General features: G+C 38.0%; 1 protein-coding gene across 7 annotated transcripts in view; it reads left to right on the top strand.

Moving 5' to 3' along the window:
* AP2A2 (adaptor related protein complex 2 subunit alpha 2) overlaps positions 1-16,313 on the top strand; it is a 48,714-nt gene that overhangs the window by 22,947 nt on the left and 9,454 nt on the right. For 4 of the 7 annotated variants that reach the window (XR_013951862.1, XM_080593837.1, XM_080593834.1 and 1 more), the window contains exons 3-15: positions 1,963-2,105; positions 2,910-3,103; positions 4,846-4,975; positions 5,963-6,064; positions 7,524-7,632; positions 8,137-8,287; positions 8,705-8,873; positions 9,749-9,886; positions 11,033-11,215; positions 11,941-12,038; positions 12,214-12,445; positions 13,443-13,616; positions 15,475-15,638. Coding sequence is in view for 5 of the 7 variants with exons in the window: in XM_080593837.1 (XP_080449963.1) it covers positions 1,963-2,105; positions 2,910-3,103; positions 4,846-4,975; positions 5,963-6,064; positions 7,524-7,632; positions 8,137-8,287; positions 8,705-8,873; positions 9,749-9,886; positions 11,033-11,215; positions 11,941-12,038; positions 12,214-12,445; positions 13,443-13,616; positions 15,475-15,638 (1,987 nt within the window). In the remaining 2 variants the exon portion in view is untranslated. The remainder of the gene's footprint in view (positions 1-1,962; positions 2,106-2,909; positions 3,104-4,845; positions 4,976-5,962; positions 6,065-7,523; positions 7,633-8,136; positions 8,288-8,704; positions 8,874-9,748; positions 9,887-11,032; positions 11,216-11,940; positions 12,039-12,213; positions 12,446-13,442; positions 13,617-15,474; positions 15,639-16,313) is intronic. The other 3 variants (XR_013951861.1, XM_080593838.1, XM_080593835.1) reach the window with 1 other exon arrangement.

Genomic DNA, 16,313 nt, shown 5'->3' with positions numbered 1-16,313 from the left:
AGTGTTCTGTACTCCCTCTTCCTTTCTGATCTCAAAAGGCAACAGCAGAGCCATTTGGCAAAATTAGAGAATGGGTTTTATACCTGCAACTTCAGTGTAATGCTGCGCTAACAACAGGCAGCAACAATTGAGTCTTGGACTCAGTCTTGCAGGCTCAGGTTTCTTCCACTTATGGTAAAGTAGATATGAAGCTACTTTCTGACACCTTTTGGTCTATTGGTATCTCTGAGAGAAGTAACTAGTGATAGGAATGCTATTAAATACCATAGCAAGTCCTCAATTACATAGATCTCAGCCACTAGGGGAACAGAGGCTTAAATGGGTTCAGGGTGTTTAGTGTCCCCTCCTGTGAATTATAATCGTATCTGGTAATGGGATCCAGCATCACCTGTTCTTTAAATCATTCACCTGGAAACAGTTGGCTTGTCACTAGCTGGCATGTGCTTATCACGAAGTAATATAAAGCCCCTCTGGCTTATGCATTGATTCTTTCTTTCCCTTTCAGATCTCTTGCAGAATACAAATTGAAAATCTAATACTAAGAGCCTATAGAAACCTCTCTTATGGTAGCAGCTGAAAAATGTTTAAAAGTTAAAGTTGTCACTCTGCCTTTTTGTGTGTGTGTATATATATATATATATATATATAAAATATATTCTGCCTCTCATAAGTAAGATGTCTTTGATTTACACGGTTCTTTTCCTTTACAATGATGCAATGGGGGGAGGTTTCTGCTGTTGAGTACCCTTTTATCAGAAAAATAATATAATATGAAGTATTCCTTTCCCAAGTTACAAATGCAGAAAGCTTTATTCTTCTGCTGCTTAAGCTGTAGTTTGACAGCCACAGTGGATAGACATACATGGCTGGGTATGTTTTTCCCTCGGGTCATACTACTTCCGAAGAAGGAAAGAAATGGATTTTTTTTTCTTAATCTGGATGTCTTGTTCTGTTTTGTCTAATGTTAATTCGGGTATCTAGTAAAGCAAACAGGCCAGGATTCATTTGGCTGCTGACTAAGCAGCAAAATAGCCTTATGGCAGCAAACTGTATGTGTGACTCAAAGAAAACACGATTTGGGCCAGTTTTCTGCAGAGCTGGCTGCAGTGAGAGGTTCCTGACAGGATCTAGCATAGCAGGACTTCATTACTATGAGTAACTTAGGTAACGCTGCTCCCTGTGTTTAAGGGAGATGTGACGTGCGGGATTCCACAGTATGGACATAAAGGCAGCTTTTCTTTGCATAGCGTAAAAATAGCTTCAAGCTTCAAAAAGCTTATTTTTATTCATAACTGGTACATTGTCATTAAAAAAGGAAACAACCCGAATCCTGTAAGATCAACTGCTGTCTAAAGACTAGGATTTGAAGGGTATCACCATCTGTATTAAAACTGCAATTTTGTGCTTACATTTTGTTTCTCTTTTAAAATGAATCTAAATAAAAGAAATTCCTAGCTTTCATGTAAGTAGAAAAACATAGGCTTTGTTTTTTGCACAAAATGATGTAGATTTTTAGTCCTGGTTAGGTTAGAGATGTCGATCTCTTGCTTTTTTTTCAATGTAGAGTGAATAAAAGCTCAAACAATAACTTAAAATGTGAAATTTAAGTACTGCAATAATTTTATTACTTACCTTTCTGCTGAAATTGTGGAAATATTCTATGATTTGCCTCTATTGTGCGCTTGCATGTGGTCATATATGTTGCATATGGGATAATACGTCTGAGATTGTAAAACCCAACAGTACGTTAAATTTTCATTTATTGTTCACTGAATGCCAATGCATTTTCTATTTTGTAGTGTAATAGATCATGAATCAAATGCCAATCTTCATTACTAGGTACACCTATGTCTTGCTACTGTGTTTAAAATATATTTCAGTGGAACCCTCTTCCTGGCTGGGGGGGAAAGCAGGTATAGGAACAGTGCAGGCTTAATTGCTTTTTGTTTCCTTGCTTTCTAGGAGACAAGGCTCTGGATGGTTACAGTAAGAAAAAATATGTCTGCAAGCTGCTTTTCATCTTTCTCTTGGGGCATGACATTGACTTTGGTCACATGGAGGCTGTAAACCTGCTCAGTTCCAATAGATACACAGAAAAGCAAATTGTGAGTAACTCCATCTCTGCAAAAGATGAAACATTCTACCAGCCTGCCTCAGCTATAGAGTCTGCAAAACAATTTTCCTCCCTCTCTCAAATGAAAGCTTTGTCTTGGATCTAGCAGTGATTTTTAAAATGTAAACACTTTTGTGCACAAGGAATCTCGCTTTATTAAGTGACTTGAGAGGTGTTGCTGTACTGTCTAAATAAATTCCACTGACTGTAACAGCTAAAATACCTACTCTGTAAGATTATTACTCCTGCTAGGTAACTGCCTTGAGTCTTGCAAGCAGGTAGAAATAGAGACTTCAGGGAAACATTAGCTGCTGCTAACAAACTATAATGCAAGCATGAGTTCCACTGCAAGTGCTATGTACTGGTTAGCTGTACAATACGTGAACCAGAATAGGCAAGTAACCTTTAATTTTCAGAATCTCTAAAAATTTTCCTAGGTAAGGTCATATTTATCACACAGGCGTAGCTCCCTAGAGTCTAAACAATAAGCCAAATTCTTCATTTGCTTACAATTCAAGTATCCCTTTCATTCAAAATGATCTTTTGAGCATGTGCTGAAAGAGATTGATAGGCCGTGAGCCATCTTTCTCTAAAACCTGATAAATTACAGAAACATTAAACTAATTAATCCGCACTTCATCTTTCTAGCCTTCGCTCTGGTGTTTAAATATCTTTCTGCACATACGTTTGGTATTGGACAAGAACTATATATCTCAAAGTATTAGTTGTGGCATTAACAGAGAACATAACATGTCAGCTAAAATCAATTTTCCTTTTCCTTTTTCCTGAAACGCAGGGATATCTCTTCATCTCCGTACTAGTGAACTCTAACAGTGAGCTGATTCGCTTAATAAACAACGCGATCAAGAATGATCTGGCAAGCCGCAACCCCACCTTCATGGGGCTAGCTCTGCATTGTATTGCTAACGTGGGTAGCCGGGAGATGGCGGAAGCATTTGCTGGAGAGATTCCAAAAATACTTGTAGCTGGGTAGGTATGACGTGCCTCCTTCAAACAAAACACCAGTAAACCTTTTCAGTGACTCAGTTCAACAGAAGTGGCTGAATCCATGCTTTGAGCTACTGTGCTTGCAGTACAGATGGTGACAGTCTCCAGTAACTGCAGATATTCTGGTATACCTGAGCGTGCACTTGCTTGTATAAGTCTACAAATACAACATGGGAAATTAAGACTATGTCAACATCTTGTATAGGCTTTGTGTAGCAAACAATTTTTTGTTCTACATAAATGCGTGGTAGTGAGTGCCTCTGAAATCTCTGTTTTACTTCCCTTCCCTCTCTTGATGGAAAGAAGAGAAATAAATGAACCTAAATAGAGGCTTAAACTATAAATCCTGTTATAAAAGCTTTTAAAAATATTCCTGACGTTATAAGGAATGTGAGAATATTCTGTAGAGTGACAGTTCTTGCCTCTTCTGTTTCCCATGTGAACAGCAGTTCCAGTAAATAGCAAGTAGTCACAGCCAAATCTCTAACTTTCTCTTTTTGTTGATAGGAAGTCTCTGAACAGACTAGGTAAATGTCTGGAACTGTAGTTAACTAAACCTATAATAAGGCTTGCAGGGCTATTTTGTTTTCAAACTTATTTTGAAGATGCAAGCGTGCCTGGGCCCCAGAATGCTGCTGTCCTGTCCTATTGTGTCTTTGTCAGGGTGCTGTTCCCCATGCAGCATAGCGGAGAGAACACTGTAATGATGAGTCACAGCTTTAATAAGCTACCGTTAAGTTCCAAAAATTTCATTTAGGGTCGTCAGTCACAGAGCACAGCACCTTCAGTTCAGGCTTGTTTGAACTTTGAACTTTTTATGTTCTGAGATCAGTCTTCAGGGCCTTGAAGAAGTTAGGGGCAAGGGTTTTGGGGTTGGGGGGGGATGATGTGTTTGGTTTTGAACTGTGATCCCACGTGATTTCATGGAAAGTTGGTTAACTTCATAAAGAACAAGTGGACTGAACGTCTGTGGAAGTTTCTGAACATTTAACCAAGATCACACAGTTTAAACTGCCTCTTAAAACCTTCAGTGCTAATGCTCTATAATTTATTTTAGCTGTTATGACAAATGCAATATATTTAAAACAAACAAACAAAACCATACCACCACGAATTCCCTATTTGTGAAAGGGAGCTCAATGAACTAGAGTAGTAGCATGCTGCTCCTAAAATAGTCAATTCCTGTGCCAGCAGTATGGATGGCTAAGTGAATAGACTTGTGGGTTGTGTGCTTGGTAATAGACAGCTAACTTGCATACTAGCTGTTGAGTAGTTAATGATTCATGTCTGACATGAAGATCCTATCAGGAGATCCAGCTGTGCTCACATACATAATGTGTTGGATCTTAACTATTTGACTTGAGTCCGTATTTGACTTGAGTCTATTTGAAAGAAGCTTGTGCTTGTGGTACTTCAGTGAGACATTGACTCAATTAGGAGCTCTGATGATGAACCTCCAGCTCTGATGAAAAGATGCGAGATGTCTCTCTAAGTAGCAAAGGATCATTATAGACGCTACTAAGCATATATAATGGTTGAAAACTTGACTAGTTAAACTTACTGGCCAAATTTAACAAGAAATACTGTAACACAGAAAGAACTTATTTAGCAGACTTCTGTTGAAAAGTTGTTACCACGCTAATGCAAAGATTAGCATAGTACTATCCTGTGAGCATTGCTGTGGCTTTAATTTGGGTTTAAGATACAGTGGTTATGTCTTGCAGAGATACTATGGATAGTGTGAAGCAGAGTGCTGCCTTATGCTTGCTGCGTTTGTATAGAACTTCTCCCGACCTTGTCCCCATGGGAGACTGGACGTCCAGAGTGGTACATCTCCTCAATGATCAGCACTTGGTAAATCGACTTAGTTATGTTTCTTTGACCTACTCTATATAGAGAACGACGCCACTTCAGCTGTTAAGTATGTTATGAATTTATTTCCTCTAGTGTTTTTCGACCAACTGGGCTGTTGTTTACTTAAGGCTTGCATAAAGAGTTGGAAGGAAAAGTTGTTCTCTTATTAATTGCTGTATATATTCATTTCTAATAAAGTCTTGCTTACCTTAATTATTCCTGGAAGTAAAAGGAATGGTATGCACAAGTTCTTTATTTGGTCTGACTGTAAATTAATCCTGTGCCTTGTGATCCTAAGTCATATGTATGTATCAGTAATACTGATTGTCTTAGTATTAAACTGGGACTAAAATGAAAGACCTGACTTGTTAGCGCTTGGATTTCACTGTCCTGTGGTATCCATGTTGTCATTCTTATCCTGCTGGTTCAAAAAAGCCCTATTCTTCTAGATAAGAGGCTCTATATTTTTTCTGTCTGTCTACTTTAGGAAGAAGTCTATTTAGACCCGTGCTTCACCAGTAATGGAAGCAATTTAGTCCTCAGTAATACAGAATGTTTGTATTTTACAAAGCCTTCTCTTCGTATTGGGTTTCCAGAATTCTCTTCTGGAAATGAGCCGCTGCATCTTATTTTTTTTCTCACACTTTTCTTGTGTAAGAAGACAATTTGCATCCAGCCTTTAATATAGCTATCTAAATATGATTTTAGATGTACTATCCAAACGTGAGACAAAGCTAAAACAAAAACAGAATGAAATTCTCTGCACACATGGCAGTATCACGTTGTTGAAGGTCCTATCCAGATTTAAAGATTTGTAATTTGTCTAGCTGTTTGCAAAATAAAGGGCTTTTTAATATGGGCCTTTGTCATGGGGATTAACTTCGTTTTTCTTGTATATTAAAAGTTGCTTCAAGTAAAAGGTGGTGTTAATAAACAGCATCCTAAACTTTTATTAAAATGATTGTATGTTTTTGTTTTTCTTTTTAGGGTGTGGTTACTGCAGCTACAAGTCTGATCACCACTTTGGCACAGAAGAACCCAGAAGAGTTTAAAACTTCAGTCTCCTTGGCTGTGTCTAGATTAAGCAGAGTGAGTACAGTGATAACCCTGACAGTAATTCACTGTTGCTTAATTTACTCAGCTTTCTAGGTCAGATTAGCTTACTGTTGCTTATTTATTCAGCTTTCTAGGTCAGATTAGTTCAGTACACCATAAGCAGTTAAGATGATTCGGTTTCACTTCATATATCTGGTTCTGTTCTAATGTTTATTGCTTACCTGGACAGAAAACTATTTTAGCTTGCCCAAACTTTTTTTTTGGTGTAGTCCTTGCTATACTGCATGTTGGTGTAGCAAAATGGTCTCTCTCTCAGCTACTTGTATATTCCACAATCCCAATGATACAGTTGATTTTTTTTAATCGTCTTTTTATGTTGCTATAACACCAAGGAGTACTTGGATCAAAGGCTGGTTCTGCAAATTTCTGCACAGAACCCTTGAAAATTACAGCCTATGCTCTTCAGTTTATTTAAGGTTCTTACAACATGAGTTGTCTTCATATTTCTACTTTTGAGCTGCTGCTAGAATAATATTCATAGGTATTTGATATTCTGTAAATGGGTGTAGGGAAGCAGGGGCATGGAGTGCAGGGAGAGGAGCAGAGACATTTCTATACAAATGCAGTCTCCAAGTTAGTATCTTCATGCTGGAAAACATACATTACTGTTTTGTTTTATTTTAGTCTCTGGAAGGTATGCAAGACATGGGAGGGTATTACTTCACATGTTTTAAGCCTCAATTCATGTAGTCTTATATCCAAAATAAATTACATACAGTTCAGAGATACTTCTCTTCAAATCTGAAGATTTTGTGTAATACTTAAAAGCAAGGGAATCCTGAGGGAAGTGCATAGCTATTCTGTAAAGGAGCAGCAAGAATTAGACGTAATTTCTTTGAGCAGAGCTAATGCCAGACTTGTGCTTACCCTAGAATCAAAGGTGGAAAAGAAATCCATGAACGGGGTGCTCCCTCTGAAACCTAATTTATTCTTGTCACGCTTCTCTCTATTCATATAAACCTCTTCTGTGAAATCTATTGGTTCTTTGCTGTGGAGTAGGAATAGTAATGAAGGTGTTAGTTCAGCGTGCCATAGAGTCTAGTATTTGAAATTCCAAGTTCACCTATCAATGGTCAGTCAAGTATAACACTGTATTTAGGCTTTCTGTTGGCTGAATCTATGAATTGCTGAATCAAAGAAAGTCAAGCTTCTGGTTAAACATTTAGATGCTATGAGACGGTTGTCTTTATTCTTAAGAAAAACAAGTATGCTTTCAGGAAGAAACTCCGTCTGCTGCTCTATGATTAGAGAACCTGATGGTATACTTGATAGTATGACAATTTGCACCTAATTAACCTACTTCATTAAACATTTCCAGTGACACAGTTTTGTAAGCCTCTGTCAAAGGTGACCTACAGTGTTCTTGGGGTGCTTGTCACGATTGCAAGTCACTTAACTTCAGCAGCTGAGGTGCTGTCTGCTTATTTTACAGATTGTAACTTCTGCATCAACAGATCTTCAGGACTATACATATTACTTTGTTCCTGCTCCTTGGCTATCTGTGAAACTTCTGAGGCTCTTACAGTGCTATCCACCTCCAGGTAATGCACAAATCACAACAGTGGTCATTTCTAATGTAGTGCATTATCTCCAAAGAGCTATTGTGCTGTAGTGTGACCGTAACTTGGAGTGCAAGCACAGTGTTCTAAGACAAGGATACAGAAGCCTTTTCTTCCGAGCATTTCAGGTTGCTCTGAGCTATTATGTTTTCTTGAATTATGTTGTTTAATTTTAAAGTGTCAAGCCATCTTGCAATTTGCAAATCACTTGCAACAGCTGTTTTAAGTATAAGTTAATGCTATCAACTATATTATAGCCTTGAAATATATTCCAGTGCAGATTGTTTGGATTTTGCTCTTACTTAAGTTAGAAGTGTGGTTTAGACTTCCTGCTAACTGTACACTGTGTTGGGGGTGGAGCAGATGAACTGGTTAATGTACCAGACTATTTCAGTTTAATCCCTGCATTTAGCAAGGTGGAAGGCCTAAGATAGGAATTAGGGTGTTGAGCAAAGTGAAGTTGTCCAACGGCTTGTTGTTCTCCAGAAGACCCTGCGGTACGTGGTCGTCTCACAGAATGCCTGGAAACTATTCTTAACAAAGCACAGGAGCCACCAAAGTCAAAGAAAGTACAACACTCAAATGCGAAGAATGCTGTGCTGTTTGAGGCGATAAGTTTAATTATACATCACGACAGGTGAGCTGTGAAAACAATTCTATTGCAACAGGATTTTTTGAAATGAAAAGCCAAGGCTTTTCACTGAACACTGAACAGATTTTTACTAGATGGGGAGAAACAGAATATGAAGTTGCTTGCTAGGTTGGAACACAACCACAGCAATGGGTTTGAACATTAATGAATGGTGTCACTGTCAGAATATTTTTATTTCTTTATTTCGTGCTTTTTTGGGGGGGTATTTTTTATTGAGCCCACCACTTAAAGCCATTAGGAATGATTTGCTCACAGTATCTGAATTTTCATTTCACCAGCGGAACATTCTAGCAGACACCTGAGGCACTCTAAGAAATTTGCACTGCAGAAATAGTATTCTGTATTTGATGTTCTCGAATCTGTTGCTTTTAACCCTTTCACTTTCTCTCCTGTTCTGTGCAGTGAGCCAAATCTACTAGTCCGTGCCTGTAACCAGCTAGGTCAGTTCTTGCAGCACCGAGAAACTAATTTGCGTTACCTAGCACTGGAAAGCATGTGCACGCTTGCCAGCTCTGAATTCTCACATGAGGCTGTGAAAACACACATAGAAACTGTTATCAATGCATTAAAGGTAAATATTAAGTGTGCAGTCTGTTCTGAGTCTCTTCTCCCATTCCCATGTCCCATCCCTCACCTTCCCCACAACTTTCTCCCCTCCCTCCAAGCACCTCATCCCTGGTTAGGCTAAGTTATACTCGGGGACCAAAGGAGTTATTTTCCTTAATCATGATGTGATGGCAACAATAGAGGTCAGCTTTAGTTTATTTCTGCAGCTTATAAGTGAATCTTTTATTTGTAGCTGTGGCCCCTGTAACAGTATGGTACCCTCCTCAAGCTGTAGAGTGAAGTTGAAACAGTGAAATACAAGACAGAGAATGCTGATGAAGACTTTGTCCTGATACTCTCTTGCTGGTATCAGACATTTTACCTTCACTGCAGTAGCTAATGGGGAGCAGTGAAGTAGATCAGCTTCCACTATAGCATGTGCCATTTTCCAAAAGCTGAGAAACCAGAAAGACGAATTCTCAGGTCAAGTTTGTGTGAAAAAGCAGAAGTCAAGAGGAAGACAGTTTTTCTTGTACATTTACTTGCACGGTTTGGTGTTTACATATATTGTTTCTTTCGGAGCTCATACTGTAGCATATTAATACATTTGTCTAACCTTAAAATACGTGTCTGTTTCAGCTGGGCTTCTGTTGATTTGAGGCAAGTTCAAAATTAAACCTGGTAGAATTTGGCAATTTCAGTCAATTATTAGTTAAATTGTGGCCAGTGGTGACAGTTACCTGGTGCAAACTCATTCATAGGAGTTCATTGTGCGTATGAAAAATCATTAAAATTCATTTGTTTTAAATTGAAATTTACTAAGTTTCATGTCTACAATAAGTTGCATGTTTTCCAAATAAAGGTGAGATCTTTTGACCCCTTGCTTGTGTCCTTTTGCAGACTGAAAGAGATGTGAGCGTACGACAAAGAGCTGTAGATCTCCTGTATGCAATGTGTGACCGAAGCAATGCCCAACAGATTGTGGCTGAAATGCTGAATTATTTGGAGACTGCTGATTATTCCATTAGAGAAGAAATTGTGAGATTTTTGTAATTCCTTAATTTTTCATAGCTGGCTTTGGTACCATATATATCATTTATTGGTTGGGATGCTGTTTGTTGTAGAGATTTTTGACTGTGGTTTTAAAAACAAAAAAAAAAAAAACACAAAAGCTGTAGTCTAATAGCAAAGAATGTTCTTCATTTAGGTTAAACTAGTGGAGGAGGGGAGAAAAACACTTGAAAATAAGGAATTTTAAAAGCTCCTCTCAGTTACAGGGCATTGCATATAGACAGTGATGTGAATTTTATCAGTGCTTGAGCAAATGCAATCTGTAGGTCTGAGATCATGTACTTCTCAAGTCAACTGTCTAATAGCTTCAAAAACTAGTGTTTTATCTACTTATTTGTAGGCAGAACTTCACACTTTGTATGCTCTGAAGACGTTATTTCGATCTAAGGATTCCCCATAACAATGCCTTATGATCAGCTAAAAGGGAGGCACGATGTCTGTCTCCTTCATCCCAGCAGAAGAAAAAGTGCAAAAGGCGAAATACCCAATTAGTGGCATTCCTAGAATGGTAGCCAAAATCTATGCTTACAGTAATTATTTAGCTTTACTAAGTACTAAATTTTCTTCATTAGAGAAATGAATAGAAAATGTGATGTTAGTTGTTTTACTTTTTGTACTTTGATGTTGGCAATCTATCCTGACTTAACAGGCAAAAGTGAATTTCATCCTGTTAATTTACTACTCCTAAAAGAATATGCCACTACAAATATAAATGAGACCAAGCTATGTGGCCATCTCTTTCTATGCAAATTGTTTTCTTCAGGATGTAGGAATCTGAGACCTGAAAAAAGCAGCTATATTTTTGTGACTCTGGCCTGTGCTACCCCGAGTGTCCAATTTTTTCTAACAGGTCTTCAATTTCTTAATTAGTGCAGCATATTCAAATGCGTTACTAGGAAAGTATTATGTACCTGGCAGCTGGTGTGTTCTGACACCAAATCTCAATGTTTGTCTTTTGCCTTTGCTGTGGGAGCAAGTTAGCTAGCAGATGCATCTGAAACTGAGGCTTTTGGGCTACCATAGGGTATCACTGGATGTATATAAAAGTGAATTTTGATATGAAGGTTATAGTAGAAGTTAGTCAACCTTCTTAATTCTCTTATGTGTATACAGGTACTGAAAGTTGCAATTCTAGCTGAGAAGTATGCAGTGGATTATACCTGGTACGTGGATACAATATTGAATCTGATTCGCATTGCCGGTGACTATGTCAGTGAAGAAGTGTGGTACCGAGTTATTCAGATTGTCATCAACAGAGATGATGTTCAAGGCTATGCAGCAAAGACCGTTTTTGAGGTGAGAATAACTGGAGTGATTAGTAAGGAAACTATATTACCTGGAAAATAATCAAAATGTAGTAAAAATAGAAGCCTTTTACAGTTCTTTCCCCCCATATTTTCTGGATACAGGAAACGAAAACACTCAGTAATAACTTTAGTGATCCTTCTGGAAGTATGTAACCATTCCTTCTGTTCAGGGTCTGATAGAACTGGAATTTGAAGTATTAAAGGAGAACACTTTCAAATAGCTGGCCTTGTTGCTCTGACTTTACTTGGGTTGTTCATATGGGCTTTCTACTTTCTTGTTGTTTCCTTTCCTAGATGTTTATGCTGATTTTTCACAACTCATCCCTGCTGTGTGCTTCTTCATACTCAAAAGGGGCAGTATCTATATCTTGGGCAGCTTCAGCACATTCCTGCAAGACTTAATCTAAGTGTATTAACAGCCTTCTGATTCTTCCAAGAATGTCAAGGGAAATCTAAGCAGTTGTATTTGTCCACAAAAGTCTCCAGTACTGCTAGGTGGGCCTAGCAGCACTCCTAGGCCAGTAATGCTTAGAGATTCTTCTGTAAAGTCGTGCCACCTATCGTGCTTTTCTAATAACTAGTTCTGTAGTGCCTTGACCTATGATCTGCTCTTCTAGGAAAGTAGAGTTGGAAACTAGACATGGGAGTGACAGATGGAAAAAGATCTTTTTTTTGAAACACTGCAGGTCAGTAGCTATTCATATGTTCTTACAGGCCCTTCAAGCTCCAGCATGCCATGAGAATCTTGTGAAAGTAGGTGGCTACATCTTGGGAGAATTTGGAAATCTGATAGCAGGTGATCCAAGATCAAGGTAAAAAACCTTTTAAAATATTTCATTGAAGTAGTAGTACTTCTTTTGGGAAGAATCCATCTGTTTAATGTTTGTAAAAGGCAGTTAACAAATGAGTCAGCTCTTGATAGTAATGGCATTGTAATCACCCTGTCAACAGAAACCTAACAAATTATTTTTCTTCCTATCTTTCAAGTCCCCTCATCCAATTCAACTTGCTACATTCCAAGTTTCATCTGTGTAGTGTTCCTACCCGAGCTCTGCTTCTGTCTACCTACATCAAGTTTGTGAACCTGTTTCCAGAAATCAAAACTACAATTCAAGATGTATTGCGCAGTGACAGTCAGCTAAAGAATGCTGATGTTGAGCTGCAGCAGAGAGCTGTTGAGTATTTGAGGCTCAGTACTATTGCCAGTACTGATATATTGGTAAGTACAGAAACTTTTTTTATTATGCAGAACTCTAGCTGTTTCTTCTATCAATAAGTAAACTTCACTAAACCGCAGCTGATAGATCAGAAATCTTAATGCAGAGTTAAGGATGTAGCATGGGTGCTGATTGTTTTTACTGTGCCTAATTCAGCTGCAGCCCTCTTGAATTTAGAGCTAAAACCAAAATTGTTACTTCTTCAGTTGTTACTTCTTTAGACAAATGACTGTTTATATTTTAATATAACATTCTAGGTTTTCAGAGATTTGACAAGTGTTTCAAAGATGTACGTATTGGATCAAGTCTTCCAACTCTCAGATGTGGAAACTCTTTTCCACTTTCATTCCTCCACTCACTGGTCCCGTGTCTTCGTGTCCTTTAGCTTTGCAATTATTGAAAAGTTAATGGCAGCTCTGAGGGTGAGCAAAAGGAAGTAGCGCAGCTAAAAGAACTGTTTGACAAAGGGCATGCATGACTTGAGACTAAACAGAATAATAAGTCCTCACTTAATCCTCAGCTTTTTTGATGCTTATGCTAAACTGATGTAGACTTTTCTGAAGATGTGTGAAACCTACTTATTTCCTGGTGGGCAGAAAACTTGTAATTTTTTGTGCTGATTGTTTTTTTGTCTCTAGAACTTCTGAGTGTTTTAACCTGATGCTCTCAGACTTAGCCAGAACATGGCGCTCTCAGTCTTGACAGCTAATAAATGCTTAGGTCAGACTAGATCCTTGGGTAACTTACATACACACATGCGCCCTCCCCCCTCCCCTTTTTTAATAGCACTTTATCAACTGCTCTGGGAGGACTTCAGAAAATTTGAAATAATTTCTCTTTAAGGCAAGTCTAATCTACCTGTGTGCACCATACTGCATAGTCATTTTCTGTGTAGGTAATTATTTCTGCTTTTGTCTGAACATATCTTCAAAGACTGGGAAGTTGATTTAGCTTGTTCTGTAAATAAAACTAATATACTTTTTTCCCCCCCGTGTTAAGGCTACAGTGCTAGAAGAAATGCCTCCCTTTCCAGAGAGGGAGTCTTCTATTTTGGCTAAACTCAAGAAGAAGAAAGGTCCAGGCACAGTTACTGACCTGGAAGAGATCAAAAAGGAGAGGAGCTCTGATATGAATGGAAGTGCTGAACCTGCCTCAGTCAATGCCAGTGCTGTTGTGAGTTTATAATTTGTTCTTATTTCACTTATTCAGAAGGTGTGAAAGTGGGGAAAGACTCATTTCCTTAAAGTGGCTTCTTAGGAATTTAAAGCTGCTTGTCTTAAATTTCAAACTATGGGTGTTTGCTATAAAGTATCGGGGAGCATACATCTATTCCCTGCATATGCTTGCTTGCAATTTTCCTTTGAAAATCATAGCCATGCTGTAAATGAGGCAAACTGTCTGCAATTTAAATAATACGTTCAAAACAAAACAAAAAAACTTTGAGAAACATTGCTTTAGCCTTAGAAATGGAGACTTCCTTGCTGGTAAAGCTGCAGTGAAGGCGAGATGATAAAATCAATATACTTCAAATTCAAGTTAATCCTTTTAAAGTATCAGCTGCTTCTGCTTTGTCTAACTTACCTACTTCTGCATTGTGTTTTTGGGTGACTATTGTTTTTTACTAGCAGTGAACAATACTTGACTCTTACTGATTTAAGGACATCCAAGTTGTGTTGTTTAGTCAACAGTACTATTAGAGTTCAGTTATGGTGGACAAGGCCAGAGTCTTGTTTTTTCTTAGCTGAAACTTCTCATTTTAAAGTCAGTTAATGCTGGTTGTTGGGTGAGTTATTCCCATAACATAATACTTGTTGCTGTTCTAATTGACAAGCATAACTTGTAAATGCAGTTGAGATGTAGTAGTATTTTAGCATGTTCCCTTCCTGTTGCCTTAAAACTTAATTCTTTGATCACTGCAGTATGTAAGAGTGCATGTTCCAAATGCAGCATGCTTGAATGGTCAGAAATACCTTTCCAGCAGAAGAGATGCCAAACTTTGCATGCCAAATTGACTGAGGTGTCTGATAGATAAAAGTTTATTATGTCTTATGAGCTTCACTTTCAGGTGCAGCAATGTAAGAAATTTTGCTAAGTTACCTTCAGCACTGGTTTGGATATGACCTCCGTCTTAGATGCCAAGAATATGTTCTGAAAGTTCTGAATATGTTCAGCTCCTTGGTTTTTGAGTTTTCATATTGACTGATTTCTGAGAAAAACAAATAGCCAGGGAATTTCTGGTTATCCTGCATACAATTTAGTTTTTGGACTATATGATAACTTTGAGTTGGTTTGTATTTGAATTGAGTCTGAAATTTTTGTTCTTTTATCTCATGACTTAACATCTTCAGCACGTCTGGCGTACTGTAAGATGCTAATATCTAATGCATGAATGCTTCATTTAACAATCTGTGCTTTGTTCTTGCACATGACTTGGGCACATATGAGGCCTTTATTAATGGTGCATGATTCTGTGTCCTGGTTACTTTATCTGTTCATTTTGAGCAGTTTTTTTCCTTTGAAATCTCACCTCTACCTTTAGTGTTTGCAGCTTGAAATAACCAGAGACCGTGCTTTTTTGCTGGTTAGGTTTTGCGTTGTTTCTAAGTTTGGCTAAGCTTCAAAAACCGAGGACTAAAAAATGGTCAATTTAAATAAAAGTCACTGCCTTTATTGCTGGATTCTTCATGAATGAAAAGCAACACCTTAGAATTTTATTCCTTATGGTACTTATCTTGTCTTGGTTTCCACAGAACCACATTGCAGATATAAGTTGTTTTTTTCTTTTTTTTTTTATACAAAGCCATTAGATGGATATAGCTGTGTTCAAAGAAAAAAAGAAATCCACATCTGTAAATGACCTTAAATTGAAGCACAAGGGGATAACTACATTCATGAAGCCTTCTGCTGTCTGTTCCGGTCTTTATTTGAGGAGGGGAGGGGCACTTTGCCATAGCTTAGTTGTCTATGCAAAAGAGTCACCTGTGTTTTAGTCTTGCTGTAGATTAACACCAAAGTATCTTGTCTTCCCTAGTCTACTCCTTCTCCATCTGCGGATCTGCTGGGTCTGGGTGCAGCCCCTCTCACCAATTCAGCTCCCCCACCTTCCTCTAGTGGTAGCCTCCTGGTGGATGTATTTTCAGATTCAGCTTCTGCTGTTGCACCTCTTGCTCCTGGTTCTGACGACAACTTTGCGAGGTAATTATGTCACCCTGCAAGGTATCTGAGAAAGCATTTGTCTGCTAAAACGGGACTAGAGACAAGAAAACAAACAATAACTTCTGGTTTTGATCGAGTTTATTGAATGCATTCCTGGGTGGTAGTTGTGCAGCAAGAGAGGTATTCCTGAACTTTGTGCTGGATATGCTATCTTTAATGAATACCTCTGCTCATGGAAAATTAGAGTCTGTAGTTATGAGCCTGAGAATATTAGCCACGCAGTCTTGCCTAGTTTTCATGCTGGTTTTTACTTCTTTGTTAAACTAAGCTGCTTGTGCATCTCAATAATATATCTTGAATTTGGGGGATGTCCGGCCTGACATGAGTATGTTTAGACTTGTCCTGTTTCCATAAAGTATTCTTGCATCTATATACTTAATGGAAAACTGATACTGGAACAATGAGTTGGTTTATATCTGGAGTTACTGGTTATCAGAATTTCAAATATAATGAAATTGTTCTGCTGCTGTCTGACAAACAGGTGTAAAAAGAAAAACAAAACAAGCTTTTATTTTTTAAGGGAATTTGTTACAAGTATCTTCCTAATTATATTGCTAACTGTACTGTCAAGTGCAATGATTTTTAATCCCTTTAAAATTAATAGCCACTGTGGCTACACTTAAATGTTATTTGGCTAAAACATTGAAAATAAAT

This window comes from Anser brachyrhynchus (genome assembly GCF_964034855.1).
Source record: "Anser brachyrhynchus genome assembly, chromosome: 5".
Taxonomy (NCBI): Eukaryota; Metazoa; Chordata; class Aves; order Anseriformes; family Anatidae; genus Anser; species Anser brachyrhynchus.
Note: the sequence above shows the minus strand (reverse complement) of the source record. Positions and strands in the feature narration are given on the sequence as shown.